This window comes from Actinia tenebrosa, unplaced genomic scaffold (genome assembly GCF_029948245.1).
Source record: "Actinia tenebrosa isolate PJP-AT-01 unplaced genomic scaffold, QUT_ActTen_1.0 PGA_scaffold4__44_contigs__length_22323623, whole genome shotgun sequence".
Taxonomy (NCBI): Eukaryota; Metazoa; Cnidaria; class Anthozoa; order Actiniaria; family Actiniidae; genus Actinia; species Actinia tenebrosa.
The window spans coordinates 13275343-13289891 of NW_028292581.1; the positions used below are offsets into that span (position 1 = coordinate 13275343).

The 14549-nt window shown below is 38.3% G+C and overlaps 1 protein-coding gene across 1 annotated transcript; it reads left to right on the forward strand.

The window, feature by feature from the left end:
* Positions 1-14: 14 nt before the first annotated feature.
* Positions 15-14234, forward strand: LOC116303461 (acyl-CoA dehydrogenase family member 11). Its single transcript, XM_031713003.2, has 20 exons — positions 15-149; positions 1078-1177; positions 1925-2050; positions 2401-2562; positions 3499-3610; positions 4322-4374; positions 4869-4992; positions 5126-5259; positions 5848-5951; positions 6860-6995; positions 7494-7562; positions 7810-7948; positions 8896-9003; positions 9462-9560; positions 9913-9979; positions 10413-10498; positions 10829-10897; positions 12040-12194; positions 12365-12481; positions 13091-14234. The coding sequence occupies exons 1-20, from the start codon at positions 22-24 to the stop codon at positions 13304-13306; spliced, it is 2304 nt and encodes a 767-aa protein (XP_031568863.2). The 5' UTR covers positions 15-21; the 3' UTR covers positions 13307-14234.
* The last annotated feature ends 315 nt before the right edge of the window (positions 14235-14549 follow it).

Genomic DNA, 14549 nt, shown 5'->3' on the forward strand with positions numbered 1-14549 from the left:
GAGTCTTCGTTCAGACAAAACATGGAGGACCAGGTTGGAGAAGTGAGAAAAGAGCACCAATTTGACAAGACTAAGCTGCACAGATATCTCAATCAAAACCTACAAGGGTTTCCGAAAGGTGATGGCGAGCTACTGATTTATCAATACAGGTACTGCATGATAATTTTTTCACTTGCATGAAGGTCAAGGATTTGTCTTGTGTTGTACAGACTGACTGGTTGTATAAAAACAAATAGCTTTAAAAACAAGGCTAAATATCGTTTTAATCCATGATAAATTGCATGTCATGACCTTGAGTGATCTGAACTTGCAACTGATAACTGATAAACGAGGGGCCTGCACCCTAAAGAAAAGGATGGGGAGGGGGGGGGGGGGGGCTAAGAAAAATAAGAAACGCTAGTATTGGAAAAGGTAAAAGAGGGGGTGCTGTAGCCCCCCTGGCCCACCCCTTCTGCCGCCCTTGATAAATGTAGATAAGCTTAAGGGGTGTCCGGAGAAATATCAAACAGGGTCTTGCAAAAGTCGCATTTTCATTGCCATCTCAAAGCATATATTTTCCCCTTGGAATAGATCGTATTTCTCAAAACCCTGCCTCAAAGTCTTGCAATTCTTGAAAGAACATACTCAAGGCTCGGCACATAAAAATCTATCATTTACTGTAATAATAATAAAATAAATATAAAAAATCTATCATTAACTCTCTTGAGCTCATACTAATGAATAACCCAAAATTTATGCCTATAATTTTAAATATGCATATGGCAGTCTTGGAAGGCCTAGAGTGGACCATTCCAGTCATGCCCATCGCCAGGGGTGGTTCAATGGTTCAAACGAACCCTCTCTCCACCTTTGTAGGAATAAGAAATAATGTTAATTTTTTTCAAGAAATGGCATAACTAAGATTGGTAAAAAATGGACCTCCCCTTTTAAGGTCCTAGCGACGGATCTGCCAGTCACCCCATAGATGGAGGTGTGGTCAGGGAGTGCCTAGTTTCTTCCCTTTTGGGCCTAATTTCGTTGCAGGAATTCAATAGAAAGATGGCTGATTATTTTGTTTATTTTTTCTTATTATTTCAGATCTGGCCAGTCCAATCCTACTTTTAAGTTAAACAAGAATGGTTGCTTGTTTGTACTTAGAAAGAAGCCTCCTGGAAGACTTTTGAAGGGAGCTCATATGGTACACTTGTATTATATTTGAACTATTTTAAAAAATATATGCAGTTGGGCAGTTTGCATGATGCAGTCATATGAATTTAAAACCAGCCACAACCAAAATGCTTCACAAATTTTCCTTGTTATTCAAATTTTTATTTTCATATGAGAATAAGTAAGGCAATGGGTGCTAATTAACAGAAAAAAATAAAGAGTGCAAGGTATTCCAATAGCTGTAGTTAATGAAACCATAATGCAAATGTCCTATTATTATAGCAAATCTAGTTTCCTAATACTGATAATTGTTATGGTCGTTACAAAATACTTTTCTTTCTATACTATATTAATGAAGAGGAGAAAACTTTGTATACCCCAAATCGATATATGGTTCACCAATTTGAATAATTGTTTTACTTGACTGGCTAGCCTAACTGTGTTGATGTGAAAACATAAAGCATTTTTACATTGGAGGCTAGTAATAAGTCCAGATTGTGTACTCTAGCTATACCAAGTCATTATCTATGACTTTGTTTTGCAATGAAGGCAGACTGCCTTGCACTGGTGTCCCATTTTTGAATTTTCTGGGTCTGCCCCTGTCTGCACCCAGTGTTACGCACAAGTACTAGTCTATTGCCTAATTGCAATCAATGACTTGTCATTATCAAATATCACTGTTTCAAAAGATTTATTCATTAATTTCAAGTAATTTTACCTATTATTTTGTTTTAATTTAATCATTAATTTATAATCATTGTCAATTTCAAACTCAAAGGTGGATAGGGAGTTTAGAGTGATGTCAGCACTCTTTCAAGCCTCCTTTCCAGTACCGAAGCCTTTGTTGTATTGTAGTGATACCAGCGTAATTGGAACTGAATTTTACATCATGGAACATGTTCAGGTAGTCTGAATTAATCTAACCTATGAGTAAGACAATAATAGGAAATGAACAGCAGACTACACAGATTGGCACAGGGGTGGGTCCAGGGAAAGGGTGCAGGGGGCGTGCATTTTTCCCTGGTTTAACTTTGTGCCACTACTTTGAAGATATCCAATACAAAATGTTTTTTCCTTTTGATTCTAAGGGATGTACCCCTCATCTCCCTGGGTTAACTTCCTCGTGCACAGCGCCCGATTGGTGGCTCATGCACTGTTATATAGAATATAGAATAAAAAATGTTATACAAGTAATTTAATCTAATTAATAAAAAGTTCTATGTTCCAATCTTAATGTACATTTGTTTTCTCAAGGGACGTATATTTCGTAATCCATCTCTTCCTGCAGCATCAATCCATGAACGACATCAAATACACAATGCAATGATATCAACATTAGCTCATCTTCACAGCATAAATTGGGAGAGAATTGGACTTTCTGACTTTGGCCACCATAGCAAGTACTTACAAAGACAGGTATTGCAAATCTTAGAGCAGTTTTCACATATGACTGTAAAAAAAGTCGGTGCTGTATGCGTGCCTTGCCATGACCATGATGTTTCCTAGAATATTGATTGGGGGATTTATTTCTTGTGCAATGTGATTAGGTCTGGCAGTACTGTGACATTGGCGTGACCATGTCAGGCACCGTGTTTGTGCTTTGGTCCAGGTATTTGATTGGATGGAGAGTATATTATTATGCAATGTGATTAGTCTGGAGTATAATGCCGTAGCCATGGCATGTCACAACCTTGTTCATGCCTTGAGCATTTCACAGCCATACAAAGTGCTAGTTGTTTTTTTTGTGTGTTATATTTATTGTTTTATTAGTTTTAAATTTGCAAAAAATGTCCATGGATACATTTTCTTGGTTGCATGTGACATTATAGCCAGTACCAAACATGTCAAACATGTACGCCATATATATTTCAGAGGACATTCAGAATTTTTTAAATTAGGTGGTCATAAGTCTGTAATACTACTTAGTCAGCTAGCACTGTGATCTGTTGCAATGAGCATAAGGTATTTTATAAAAAAGTAGCCTGGAGTTAAATTTGAAGCAATCACCAGAGCTCCAGCTTATTCTGAAAGCTCTATCTTTTATTCTTATGGGAAAGGATGCACACCAACAATAAGCATGGTAGTCAGAATATTACTTCCCAAAATGGTACCTGTGCACCATTAGTTAAAAAAGTTATTGCTGCTGTTACAACCATTGTGGCTGCAGAGGCGCACAAATAATACCCCCACACCCCAACTTTCCAGTAAAATAAAGTATATATATAAAGCCACATATTGTATGTCTAACTGAAATGTTCACTTTTTCTGTGCTTTTGAATCATATGGTGATATACCATTGTTTTCAGTGAGTGAACGATGCAAAATACTAATTATGATGGATTTCGTACACAGACATCGACGTGGAGTAAGCAATATGATGCTTCAGCTACAGCCAACATACCAGGCATGGAGAAGTTAAAAAACTGGTTACATTCCAATATCCCTCAGGACACATTCAAGACAGGTTCATAATTTTTTTTAAAAGTGACCACAGCGAGGGAGAGGTTGAGAGGGGTTGGGTTGGGGTTGAAGGGGGCAAGTCGTAGCTCCCACTTAAAAATATTTCTATAATTCATACTAGATCTAGTGTCACCTCATGAAGAATTTAGAATTTATACATTTGACTTTAAAGAAAAAAGTATCAAAAAAGAATATGTTATCCATTGAAGAAGAAATGATTAAGAACTGTCGCTCTTGCTCTGGAAATGAGAACTGATTCTGTCCATATTCTCAAAAATGCTAAAAGCAACTTCTAGGCAAAGTCCAGGCATGGCTAACTCACAGATCAAAGCCTGAAGTAACCTCTGGGTTGTTCAAAGGCAGGGCACAGCTAACTCCCAGATTGAACCCTAAAACAACCTCTGGGCTGATCTCAGTCAGGGCATGGCTAACTCACAGATCAAACCCTGAAACAACCTTTGGGCTGATCTCAGTCAGTTCATGGCTAACTCACGGATAGAATTGGACTACAGCTTGTTTAGGTTTTGAGGTGGGAGGAAATTAGAATACTTCTAGAATTTTCCAGAATATAGGCATCTCTTGAATCATGGAAAACACCAGTCTCACTCTACTCACATCCCAACTCTTGATTCAAGCAAGAAGCATAATGGTTATTGAATATATATTAATTTTTACTAAAAAAGGTTTTTAATTTTTAATTTTTTTTTTAAATTAGTGATTGTTCATGGTGACTTTCGCCTGGATAACATCATTTTCCATCCAACTAAAGTAAGAATCACAAGCTGTTGCAGCATTGCTAAGTTGCTTGTATTAACCACTCTCCCAATTCTAATCATTCTCACAATAGTTTGTATTGCCTAACTATGAATTCACCAATTGGCCCTTAGATTATTTGCACATTGTGTACTTCGTTATGGTCAATTAAACATTCAAGACACTGCCTTTGTTGTTGTACAAATTTACTTCTTTTTGTGTAGTTTTTAGCTGTTTTTGGGGAGGGAGAAAATGAGAAAAAAACGGCTAGAAACTACACAACAAGAAGTTAAAAGGCATTAAGAACAATGAGATCAAGGTAAGCTCATTTTTTTAATTCTAATTTTTTAAATGATTTTTTTAGCATATAAGACAGCATAGATACATTGCTTGAGCTGCCTGTGCTACAACAGGTGCAATCTAGGGAGCAATTAGTGGACTTTTACTCGTTTGACATGTGTAACATTAATATGCTGTGTTTTTATCAAGCATTTTTGTTTTATTTGCAGTTTGAAGTTATTGCAGTCCTTGACTGGGAATTGGCTACGCTTGGTCACCCTGTGTCTGATCTTGCCTATACATGTCTGCCTTATCATTGGCCCAAACAGATGCCCTTTCAGGAAATGTCTTTAAGTGAGTTATAAAAAAAATAGAACTTTCTCAAATTTGCTTGAGTAACCACAGAACAATTCCTTGCATCATCCACAGCCATTAAATAGTCAAACTGTCCATGATTATGGTTCATTCGAATTGTATGTATTTTCAGATGGTGTTACAGGAATCCCATCTGAAGCAGACTGTATTTCCATGTACAGTAATAATACTGGCCTCATAATTACTAAAGATGTTTGGACTTTCTGCCTTGCTTTAAACTTCTTCAAGTATGCATCAATAGCACAGGTTTGTCAGCCATTATAGGTTGTAAGGTTGTTGGTGGATTGTCAGTAGCGTGTTGGTAGGTTTTCAGTAGGGTGTTGGTAGGTTGTCAGTAGGGGGTTTTTAGGTTGTCAGTAGGGTGTTGATGGGTTGTCAGTAGGGTGTTGGTGGGTTGTCAGTAGGGTGTTGGTAGGTAGTCAGTAGAGAGTTGGTGGGTTGTCAGTAGGGTGTTGGTGGGTTGTCAGTAGGGTGTTGGTAGGTAGTCAGTAGAGAGTTGGTGGGTTGTCAGTAGGGTGTTGGTGGGTTGTCAGTAGGGTGTTGGTAGGTTGTCAGTAGGATGTTGGAGGGTGGTCAGTAGGGTGTTGGTGGGTTGTCAGTAGGGTGTTGGTAGGAGGTCAGTAGGGTGTTGGTAGGTTGTCAGTAGGGTGTTGGTGGGTTGTTGGTAGGTTATTGGCAGTTTATTAGTAAGTTGTTGCTAAGTTTTTGCTGGTAAGATGTTGGTTTGGTGTTGGGTAGCTTTTGGCCATAGCCATAAATGTCACAAATTATTAAGGGGTTTCATTCTTTACAATAATAAAATAACTATATTGAATAGTTTACATTATATTTTAGGGGGTATATAAGCGCTCACTTCAGGGCAATGCAAGTGCACCAAATGCCTCGATATTTGGCAAGGTTGTGGAGCCATTATCAAAAGCTTCCTTCAAAATAATAGAGTAAGTAAGTTAGTTATTCTACAGAGGTAGTAATAAGTAAATGTTTTTAGTTTTCCAGTTCAGTCTATAGTTTCTCAGTTTCTTCTTTTCTTGGTTCAAAGTTTATTACCTTTGAAGGTTTTCTTTTGTCATTTCTAAAAGTCTTGGCAGGCATTAGTGTAGGGGTTGAGATTGGGTTGCCAAATATATTGATAATAGTCTCCTTCATGGTCCCTCTGCCATTTTGAATAAGACTAAAGGTGCGACAGAGAAATGGGCAATAATGACTGTCAATCAAATAATGGTTGTTCAAATAATCAATGTAATATGTATTGCAACCAGCCCTCCCCATACGGTGCTCTCCCGTGAGGTTCGCTCCACACGCACTGCACTACATTCTATATTTACAACATACAACACTCAATTCACATGTTGATTTTAAGAAGGGAGGAAACCGGAGAACCTGGAGAAAAACCGTCGTAGCATAGGAGAGAAAAACACATCAAACAAACTGTGATCCAGTCTGAGCCGGGGCTCGAACCCGGACTGTCATGATATTTAGTGGAGGCTTTGTTTATGATTGCTTGCTTTAATGATGATTAATTCGGCATACTTATTCTGGTGCTTAACTTGATACAATGTGTGTAGAGAGAGGGGAGAGAGAGTCATATTACATTTGTTACATAATAGAACCTAATGTTGCGTGACAAGTATATATTATTACACGGACCACAGTGGTGAGAGGCAAGCAGTAAAGCCTTACGCCATGGGTGGCATTGGTGGCATGACATATATAACTGCCTTTTAATGATTTATATTGTCATGGTCTAATTGCCATTACCTGTTGCGACACTTGTCTCAATCAGCATGTGACAATAATCCTTGAAGTAATACCCCACCTAATATTGTTTGTATTGACTGTTTATCAGAGACAACAGGTCTACTGATGCTGATGACTTACAAATATCGCCAGAGTTTAACATGCTTCACATATCTTCAAAAGCCAGGCACATGTATGTCAAAATGAAGAAATTCATAGACGATTACATTTTACCAGCAGAAAAGGTAAGCACTAGTTTTTGGAAGCATGGGTCTTATGCGCTGGTCATCGAATGAATGTTTTCACTTGCATAATATTCGTACATTAAAATAATAAGGAAACTGATATTTTTAGCCATACTTGCTAGGATTTTTTGTGCATGATGTTCAGTATCACTAGGGTGGTAAAGGGAGTAACAATCACTTTTCACGACAAACGAAAACTGTCAAATCACTCTTAACGAAATAACCCTTTACCGCCATATATCACGTGATGACATAGACGATTATATCGGACATACGTTATATACATGTAAGTACACCACCTTCCAGTCTACACCATCGCCTGATGAAGACTAGCATTAGCAGTCGTAAGCGTCGCGGTCCCCCTTAAACTGCCACAATCGTGAGACAAATGAATAAGTGTAATCCTTGATTTATATCCACGATGAATAATATTTCCCATTCTACGTGAAGAATTGTTTCACAATCACTTGCAAAACAACTCTATCTTTCTTTCTTTAGATTTTTTTAGAACATTCATCTAACCTGTCGACACAGTGGACCATTCACCCCTATCTTGAAGAACTTAAGGTCAGTAAAAAATAACTCATCGTTTGACACTACGACGTTACGGAACAATAATGTTCTTAGTAAATTTTTAACATGATTGTAAAGGAACTGGAACTTGATTGAGTAGTGGTGCAGGAACGATTTACATTTCATCAATTCCCGAAAACTCTTTATCCCGGGGGGTTGGGGGGTTGGAGGGGGGGGGATTAAATATCTTGTAGATGACAAAATGACTTTTGTATCATAAGTTTCTTTGTTTTCAATCCAGGAAAAGGCTCAAAAACTTGGTCTTTGGAACCTCTTTTTACCTGCACAATCGGGCTTATCACAGCTGGATTATGCATTATTAGCTGAACTTTCTGGCAGATCACCTTACGCTCCTGAAGTATTCAACTGCAGTGCACCAGGTACGACAAGCATTTTCGTGACTACCACAGGAAGACCAATTTAGATGAGATTGTTAGACGACATTTGGTTATATTACACATGCTAATTTGCGGGTTGAAAATAATAAAATTGTTACGACTGAAGGTAAACACATTTTTGTAATTGAAGATATTTGAAACAACCATTGTAATCAAGTCAATCAGACTTCGACGTTATCGGTGTAATAAGTTATATACTTTGAAACCTTATCAGCTCTAGGACGACATGGCTTGCATATGGAAATCATAAAGAGAAACAAACATGAGCGAAAATATATTGTCCTGTAATTTAAGTGCTTTTTAGGCTTTCACATGTGATGGAAATGGAAATGAGCCTCTCTTTTTTTGCGGTTTTCACTGGTATATCTTTTTAAAAAAACTTAACGTTTCTGCATCACGAGTGGATGCTACCATCAGAATAATGTTTTTCAGTCTGATTTTTTTTTTAAGTTCAGAGAAGGGTTTTTAGGTCTTCCTTGGTGTAGCAAGCTTTATTGTATTCTGGGTTAGGTTTTTTCTTTTGTAGATTATTGTTTAGCTCCCAACTAATTCTCCTTGGATATTGTTTTATTGTCTTCATACTTTAAGAGAGTCGGTTTTTTCTTACTTGGTTTTTATTTTCGTCTAATTTTTTATCTATATTGGGCTACCTTTGCTATGACAGACTTATTAGCAACACCATTGCTATGATAGCCTGCAAAGCAGGCGTTCTTGTGGATTTGGGGGAAAAAACCGGGGTGTTGGGGAAACTTTGGAAAATTGGAACGAGCGAGAATTTGTTAGGTCCCATTTTTCTCGCGGGCACGTAGTCGAAACAGAAAAAACCCCAAAACCCCGATTCTACCTCAAACCATCAAAAGAACGCCTGCTCTGCAGGCTATTGCTATGATAAAGTTTTGAGTCCTTTTGCGTTTATATTTTTCGTTCAGATACTGGAAACATGGAGGTTCTTCACTTGTATGGTTCCCCTGAGCAGAAGACCATGTGGCTTGAACCGCTACTACAGGGGAAAATACGGTCAGCCTTTTGCATGACTGGTGAGCAGAAGAAGCTTTATTCAAACCTTGAAACTTTATTCAAAACAAGAAGAAAAAGAAGAAACGTTTTTCTTGAGTGCCAGAGGTTTCTGCTTCTTTGGTGTCCTTGAAAAGGCACCCTGGATCTTATCTTAGAGATGATCTCGCTCCAGTGCCCAAAAAACTTGAGGTGGTGGCCGGGGTGATTAGTCACGAGAGAAAGACTGTACGACCAAAAATCACCAAAGCAAGGGAGCCTCGGAAACTCATATAGATGTGGTTATCTAAAAAGCAAAGTTAACCTGGAGCAGAAGCTGGTCAGCGTAATAATTATCTCTTACTGCGCATGTTCTTCAGCTTTTGGTCGGCCACAGGGTTGGCTTTGCCGTCGCTGTTGCATTCGCTTTTGTTTCAAGTTAATTTGATATTCTGGATCAGTAGTAACTGTTGTGACATGCTGTTTTGTCCTTTTATTGCAGAACCTGGTGTTGCGTCATCAGATGCCACAAACATGGAATGTGAGATAAGAAAGGAAGGAAAATATTACGTTATTAATGGACGAAAATGGTGGAGCAGTGGTAGGTATAGACCTCTACCTTTGGTCTAATGTTTTCCCATTTCAGACCACGTGCCAATCTCTTGAGAATAGAATTATTTCTTTGAGTCGGTATCTATATTCATTTGAATTATCATAGGCACTCGTTAAACAAATAAATGATACTCTAGGGAATGACACGTGGTCTGAAATGGGAAAACACTGCGCCCAAGCTAAAAGAGTCAATCAAACCTGTACAAGAAGCAATAGAAAAGGCATATGGACGTATGCCTTCACTAGCTTTGTTCCTGAAGTCTTAATAGCTTTCATTTAAAATGGCATCAAGATTTTTTGCCAGTGGAGTTTGAATAACTCTGTACTGTTGTCGTTATTAGGTGCTGGAGATCCAAGATGTAAAATAGCCATTGTCATGGGTGGATCTAGGGATAAAGACTTACCACGGTAAGTATTAGTCATTCCGAGGTGGAGCCGAAAAAGCGGCTGTGTCTAGCTGGCATTGCAGTCCATTGTGTTTTTTTTTAGGGAACATATTTCCAAGATGGCGTCTAATTCGCGTTTTGCATCTCTATTTATTTGGGAAAATCCAGGTTTTTTTAATCATAAAAAGAATGGGGGGATGTATGGGTGAGAATTCTCCATCAGTATGCCCTTTCCCCAGAGGAAAATATTTAGTGATCCCCTCTGACTGTATGTTATTTATCAGTTATTTCAATACCCCTTTTTCAAGGGTAACTGAAACTTCAAAGCCCCTTATTTTCTCACTCAAGACTTCCACCCTCCCCCCGCAATCCCTAATCTTTCAATAATTAATGGTGCCCTAAGGCTTGGAATATAGAATAACGTTTAGATTTTTTTGTTATTGTTGATGTCATAGACACAGAAGACACTCGATGGCTCTTGTTCCTCTTGATACTCCTGGCGTAACGAAAATCAGACCGCTTCAGATATTTGGCTATAACGGTCAGTTTAGTACCTTTATGCTTTTATTTTTTTCGTTAACTAGTTCTATTTGGGAAGGCGATACACGTTATGAAGGAAGATGAGGATTTAGGGTGTATTCCTATAAAGTTCGGATGTAATGTTTTTCTATTTACGACCTATTTTAGGGGAATAAGATTCTTTGTTTGAGTTGTATCCATATTCATGTGTCTTTTCAAAGCGCAACCGTTAAACAAAGAACTCTAGGGAATGACACATCTATGAGAGATCTATTGATCCATACCCTAATCTCTCCCCTTTCAGTTAATTATAGTGGATCTTTCTATTCTTTTTTACTTAATTCTGTTTCAGATGCTCCTCATGGTCACTTAGAGATTGTTTTTGATAATGTTCGAGTCCCTGCAAGTAACATGATCCTTGGTAAGGACAATTATGTCGCACATCTCAACGAACAGTCAAACGCCTACGTTCCATCCCTGCATGCTGAAGCCTCCTTCCATTATTGCTGGTTTTCAATCATTCCCACATGTCAACAAACAGTCAAACTCCTACGTTTCATCCCTGCATTCTGAAGCCTCCTTCCATTATTGCTGGTTTTCAATCATTCCCACATGTCAACAAACAGTCAAACTCCTACGTTTCATCCCTGCATTCTGAAGCCTCCTTCCATTATTGCTGGTTTTCAATCATTCCCACATGTCAACAAACAGTCAAACTCCTACGTTTCATCCCTGCATGCTGAAGCCTCCTTCCATTATTGCTGGTTTTCAATTATTCCCAAGAGAATGAAATTACAAGACACGGCGGCCATGTTGGATGATATAAATTTATCCAACATGGTGGCTGTGAAAAGGTAATAAGTTCATGTTCTAATGGAATACAATGCATATATTGTATAGTGGTGCATTGTTTTATATAGCATGCATTAACATGAACTTATATCCGTGAAAAGCATCAATTATACACCGAATCGAAAAATGGTGAATAACTATCGTTCTGCTCTGACTAGCAACTGATACATGTGAAAACGCTCTTATGTGTCCACGTGAACACGAGGCTACTCAGTCGCTACTCAGTTATAGGACACGAGGGGCAGTGTTTGCCTGTCATTCGTAGGCTAGTAATGAGATTCATGAGACTCGTTCAGCTGATCGATACCCAGCAATAGAATACTCTCTGGTTTATAGCACATGACGAGAACCGTTTGTGTGTCATTTGTAGGCTGGTAAAATGAGATTCATGAGACTCGTTCATCTGATTGATACCCAGCAATAGAATACTCTGGTTTATAGCACATGACGGGCAGTGTTTGCCTGTCATTCGTAGGCTTGTAATGAGATTCATGAGACACGTTCATCTGATTGATACCAAGCTATAGAATACTCTCTGGTTTATAGCACATGACGGGCAGTATTTGCCTGTCATTCGTAGGCTGGTATTCATGAGACTCGTTCAGCTCATCGATACCCAGCAATAGAATACTCTCTGGCTGATAGCAGATGACAGGCAGTGTTGTTCATTCAGCTGATAAATGCGAAGCAATGATAATTTTTGCCTTTCAGGGGAGGGTCGTGGTTTTGAGATTGCGCAAGGTCGTCTTGGTCCGGGACGGTTGCATCACTGTATGCGGTCCATTGGATTGGCTGAACGTGCTCTCGAGCTTCTTTGTGAGCGAGCATTGGACAGGGTTGCATTTGGTAAAAGACTTGCAGAAAAGGTTAGAACTACGACACCCTTATTACTCATTTGTTTTGAACTTCATACTCACATCCCGAAGCATAAAACCTTAGAGGAGTGAGAGGAGAGGAGAGGAGAGGAGAGGAGAGGAACCTCCTTCCACTAACACCTTCAGTACATGAGTATTTATCGCGTTTTCCGGTTATTCAGGGAATTGTGCAGGAACAAATCAGTTTATCAAGGATGGAAATCGACCAAGCACGCTTGCTGGTGCTCAAAGCCGCTTACATGTTAGATACAATGGGTAACAAGGCTGCTAGAAAAGAGGTATTGCTGTATTGTTACTAAACATAGTGTGATAATACAGGAAATAATGTAATAGAATAGAGAGATCTGGCCTAATCCAGTTTTGGCGCATGCTCAGTTTTCCGGAAATGAAACAATCAATGAAAATCATGCTTTCAAACCTGCTTCTAAGCAGAGTTCTGTGCTTACTTCAGATCAAAATAAGAATTAGAAGTGGGGAACTTTTTTTTTAAATCTTTGGTAAGCTTTTAACGTACGCGCTCTTATACCGGAGCATTCGTCTCATAAAATTCGTCTCATAAAATTGTTGCGTTGCTAGTTGTAGAACGAATGTTTTCCTTATCGAAAATCCGCGCGCTACGATTTTTTTCGAGTTTTGTGAAGGAGCAAGAGGAAATGGCTCTACAAGAAACTGATAAAGGGGGTGAAACGTGGAATAGCCATTCATTTCGTTTGTACGATGATCCGGAATATTAAACTTTTTTCTTGACGAATATCTTTGCAGGAAATCACGTCCTATTGCTTCAAAAACTCCCAAAACTGAATAAAAATGAAAATATTCCAAATTTTTGAATGAAAGATTCAGTAAATCTTCTTATTTAATGCAAGTTTTTTTCCTGGATATTTTAGATCGCCATGGCCAAGGTAGTAGTTGCCCGAATGGCTTGCCGGGTAATTGATCGTGCGATTCAGGTGCATGGTGGGAAGGGAGTTTCACAGGATTCACCGCTGCCCTACTTTTATGCGTTGGCACGTTCGTTACGAATTGCTGATGGACCGGACGAAGTGCATATGGAAGCTGTGGCGAAAATGGAGTTAAAACAACACCTGAAGTCTAGAATGTGACTTGGAAATGTTTTATCTTTAAAATGATTTTGATTTTATTTTAAACGAAGAAAATTATTGATTTAAATCTTTTAAAAAAGCACAGGGATCCCATGAAAATTTGTTCAAATTTCGAAACTAAATTGAAGTTTTTTAGCATTTATTTAAGCCCTTTGCACTTTGTTTCATGGCAGGGATGGTCAGTAGTGAAAATTATGGATAATAAGCCATTTCATAGTTTAAGAATCGTTTTCAGTGCGCATGCGATTATTTCTACCTAAATTTCTCACTTTTTAAAAGGATAAAAATTCAAAAAAATAAAAATTTGCGGATGCAAAAATTTGCGGATACGTGTGGACGGGGCCTAAGAAAAAGAAAAGGTATAAACGAGAGAAGATGAGAAATCCGGGTCGGTGTCCACTGGTAGAACGAAGCTTGTTGTGTGTTACCCGGAAATTCACGATAAATTCGCATGCGCACTGAAAACGATTCTTAAACTATGAACTGGCTTATTATACAACCATGATAAAAATTTCTTCTCATTTTTATTCTCGTTCCTGAGCCTGCGCCATTGCCAGCCAGCGCGGGTTGTCTTCCACTTTGATCTGGGAACGAGAACAGTCTCATTTTCTAAATTTTGACACAATACTATATTTGGGCTTCTCTTTTACTCCGACGAAGGACTAGCGTCCGAAACGTCAGTAAGTTTTTTCATCTTTTTCACGGTGTATAATTTACCTTTTCATCATTACTGTTATATTTGGGCTTCCTGTGTTTGAGGGTTCAGTTTATATAGCCCATAGATAGGAAAATTTGATTTTAATCATTCGATCCATGGCATGATTTAACAAGAGGACTGAGATCAAGCGTCAAAAAGTATATCCATTCTATAATATATATTTGTGTAGTAAGAAAAACAGAGAGAAATATACTCCAGACTATCCCATTATGACTGCTAAATAGTAATATATTAAGTAATATTCGTCTTCATCATCATGTGTTACAAATCTTCTACAAAAAAAATTTAATCTTCTGATTTAACAAATGTAGATCAGTTATCCTCTTATTGATGATAAAAAATAGCCAATCAGCGCGCGCGAAATTTGTATGTTATTGTAATGTTAGAAGAATTAATGCATCGACTTGTCACGCCTTTTTCTACGTTAAAAGATTAGAAAATATAAGAGACTATTATGGGAAAGGGGGGAAAATTAGCGCCCAGTCATTCCGCGCCCCCTAGGATAAAATATCAGGTAGCATTTAT

What these genes read in the sequence shown, in the direction of transcription:
- LOC116303461 (XM_031713003.2), top strand. Translation starts at nt 22, where the DNA reads ATGGAGGACCAGGTTGGAGAAGTGAGAAAAGAGCACCAATTTGACAAG. An exon ending in CTACTGATTTATCAATACAG is followed by an intron (nt 150 to 1,077) that starts GTACTGCATGAT and finishes TTATTATTTCAG; the next exon opens with ATCTGGCCAGTCCAATCCTA. An exon ending in ACATCATGGAACATGTTCAG is followed by an intron (nt 2,051 to 2,400) that starts GTAGTCTGAATT and finishes TGTTTTCTCAAG; the next exon opens with GGACGTATATTTCGTAATCC.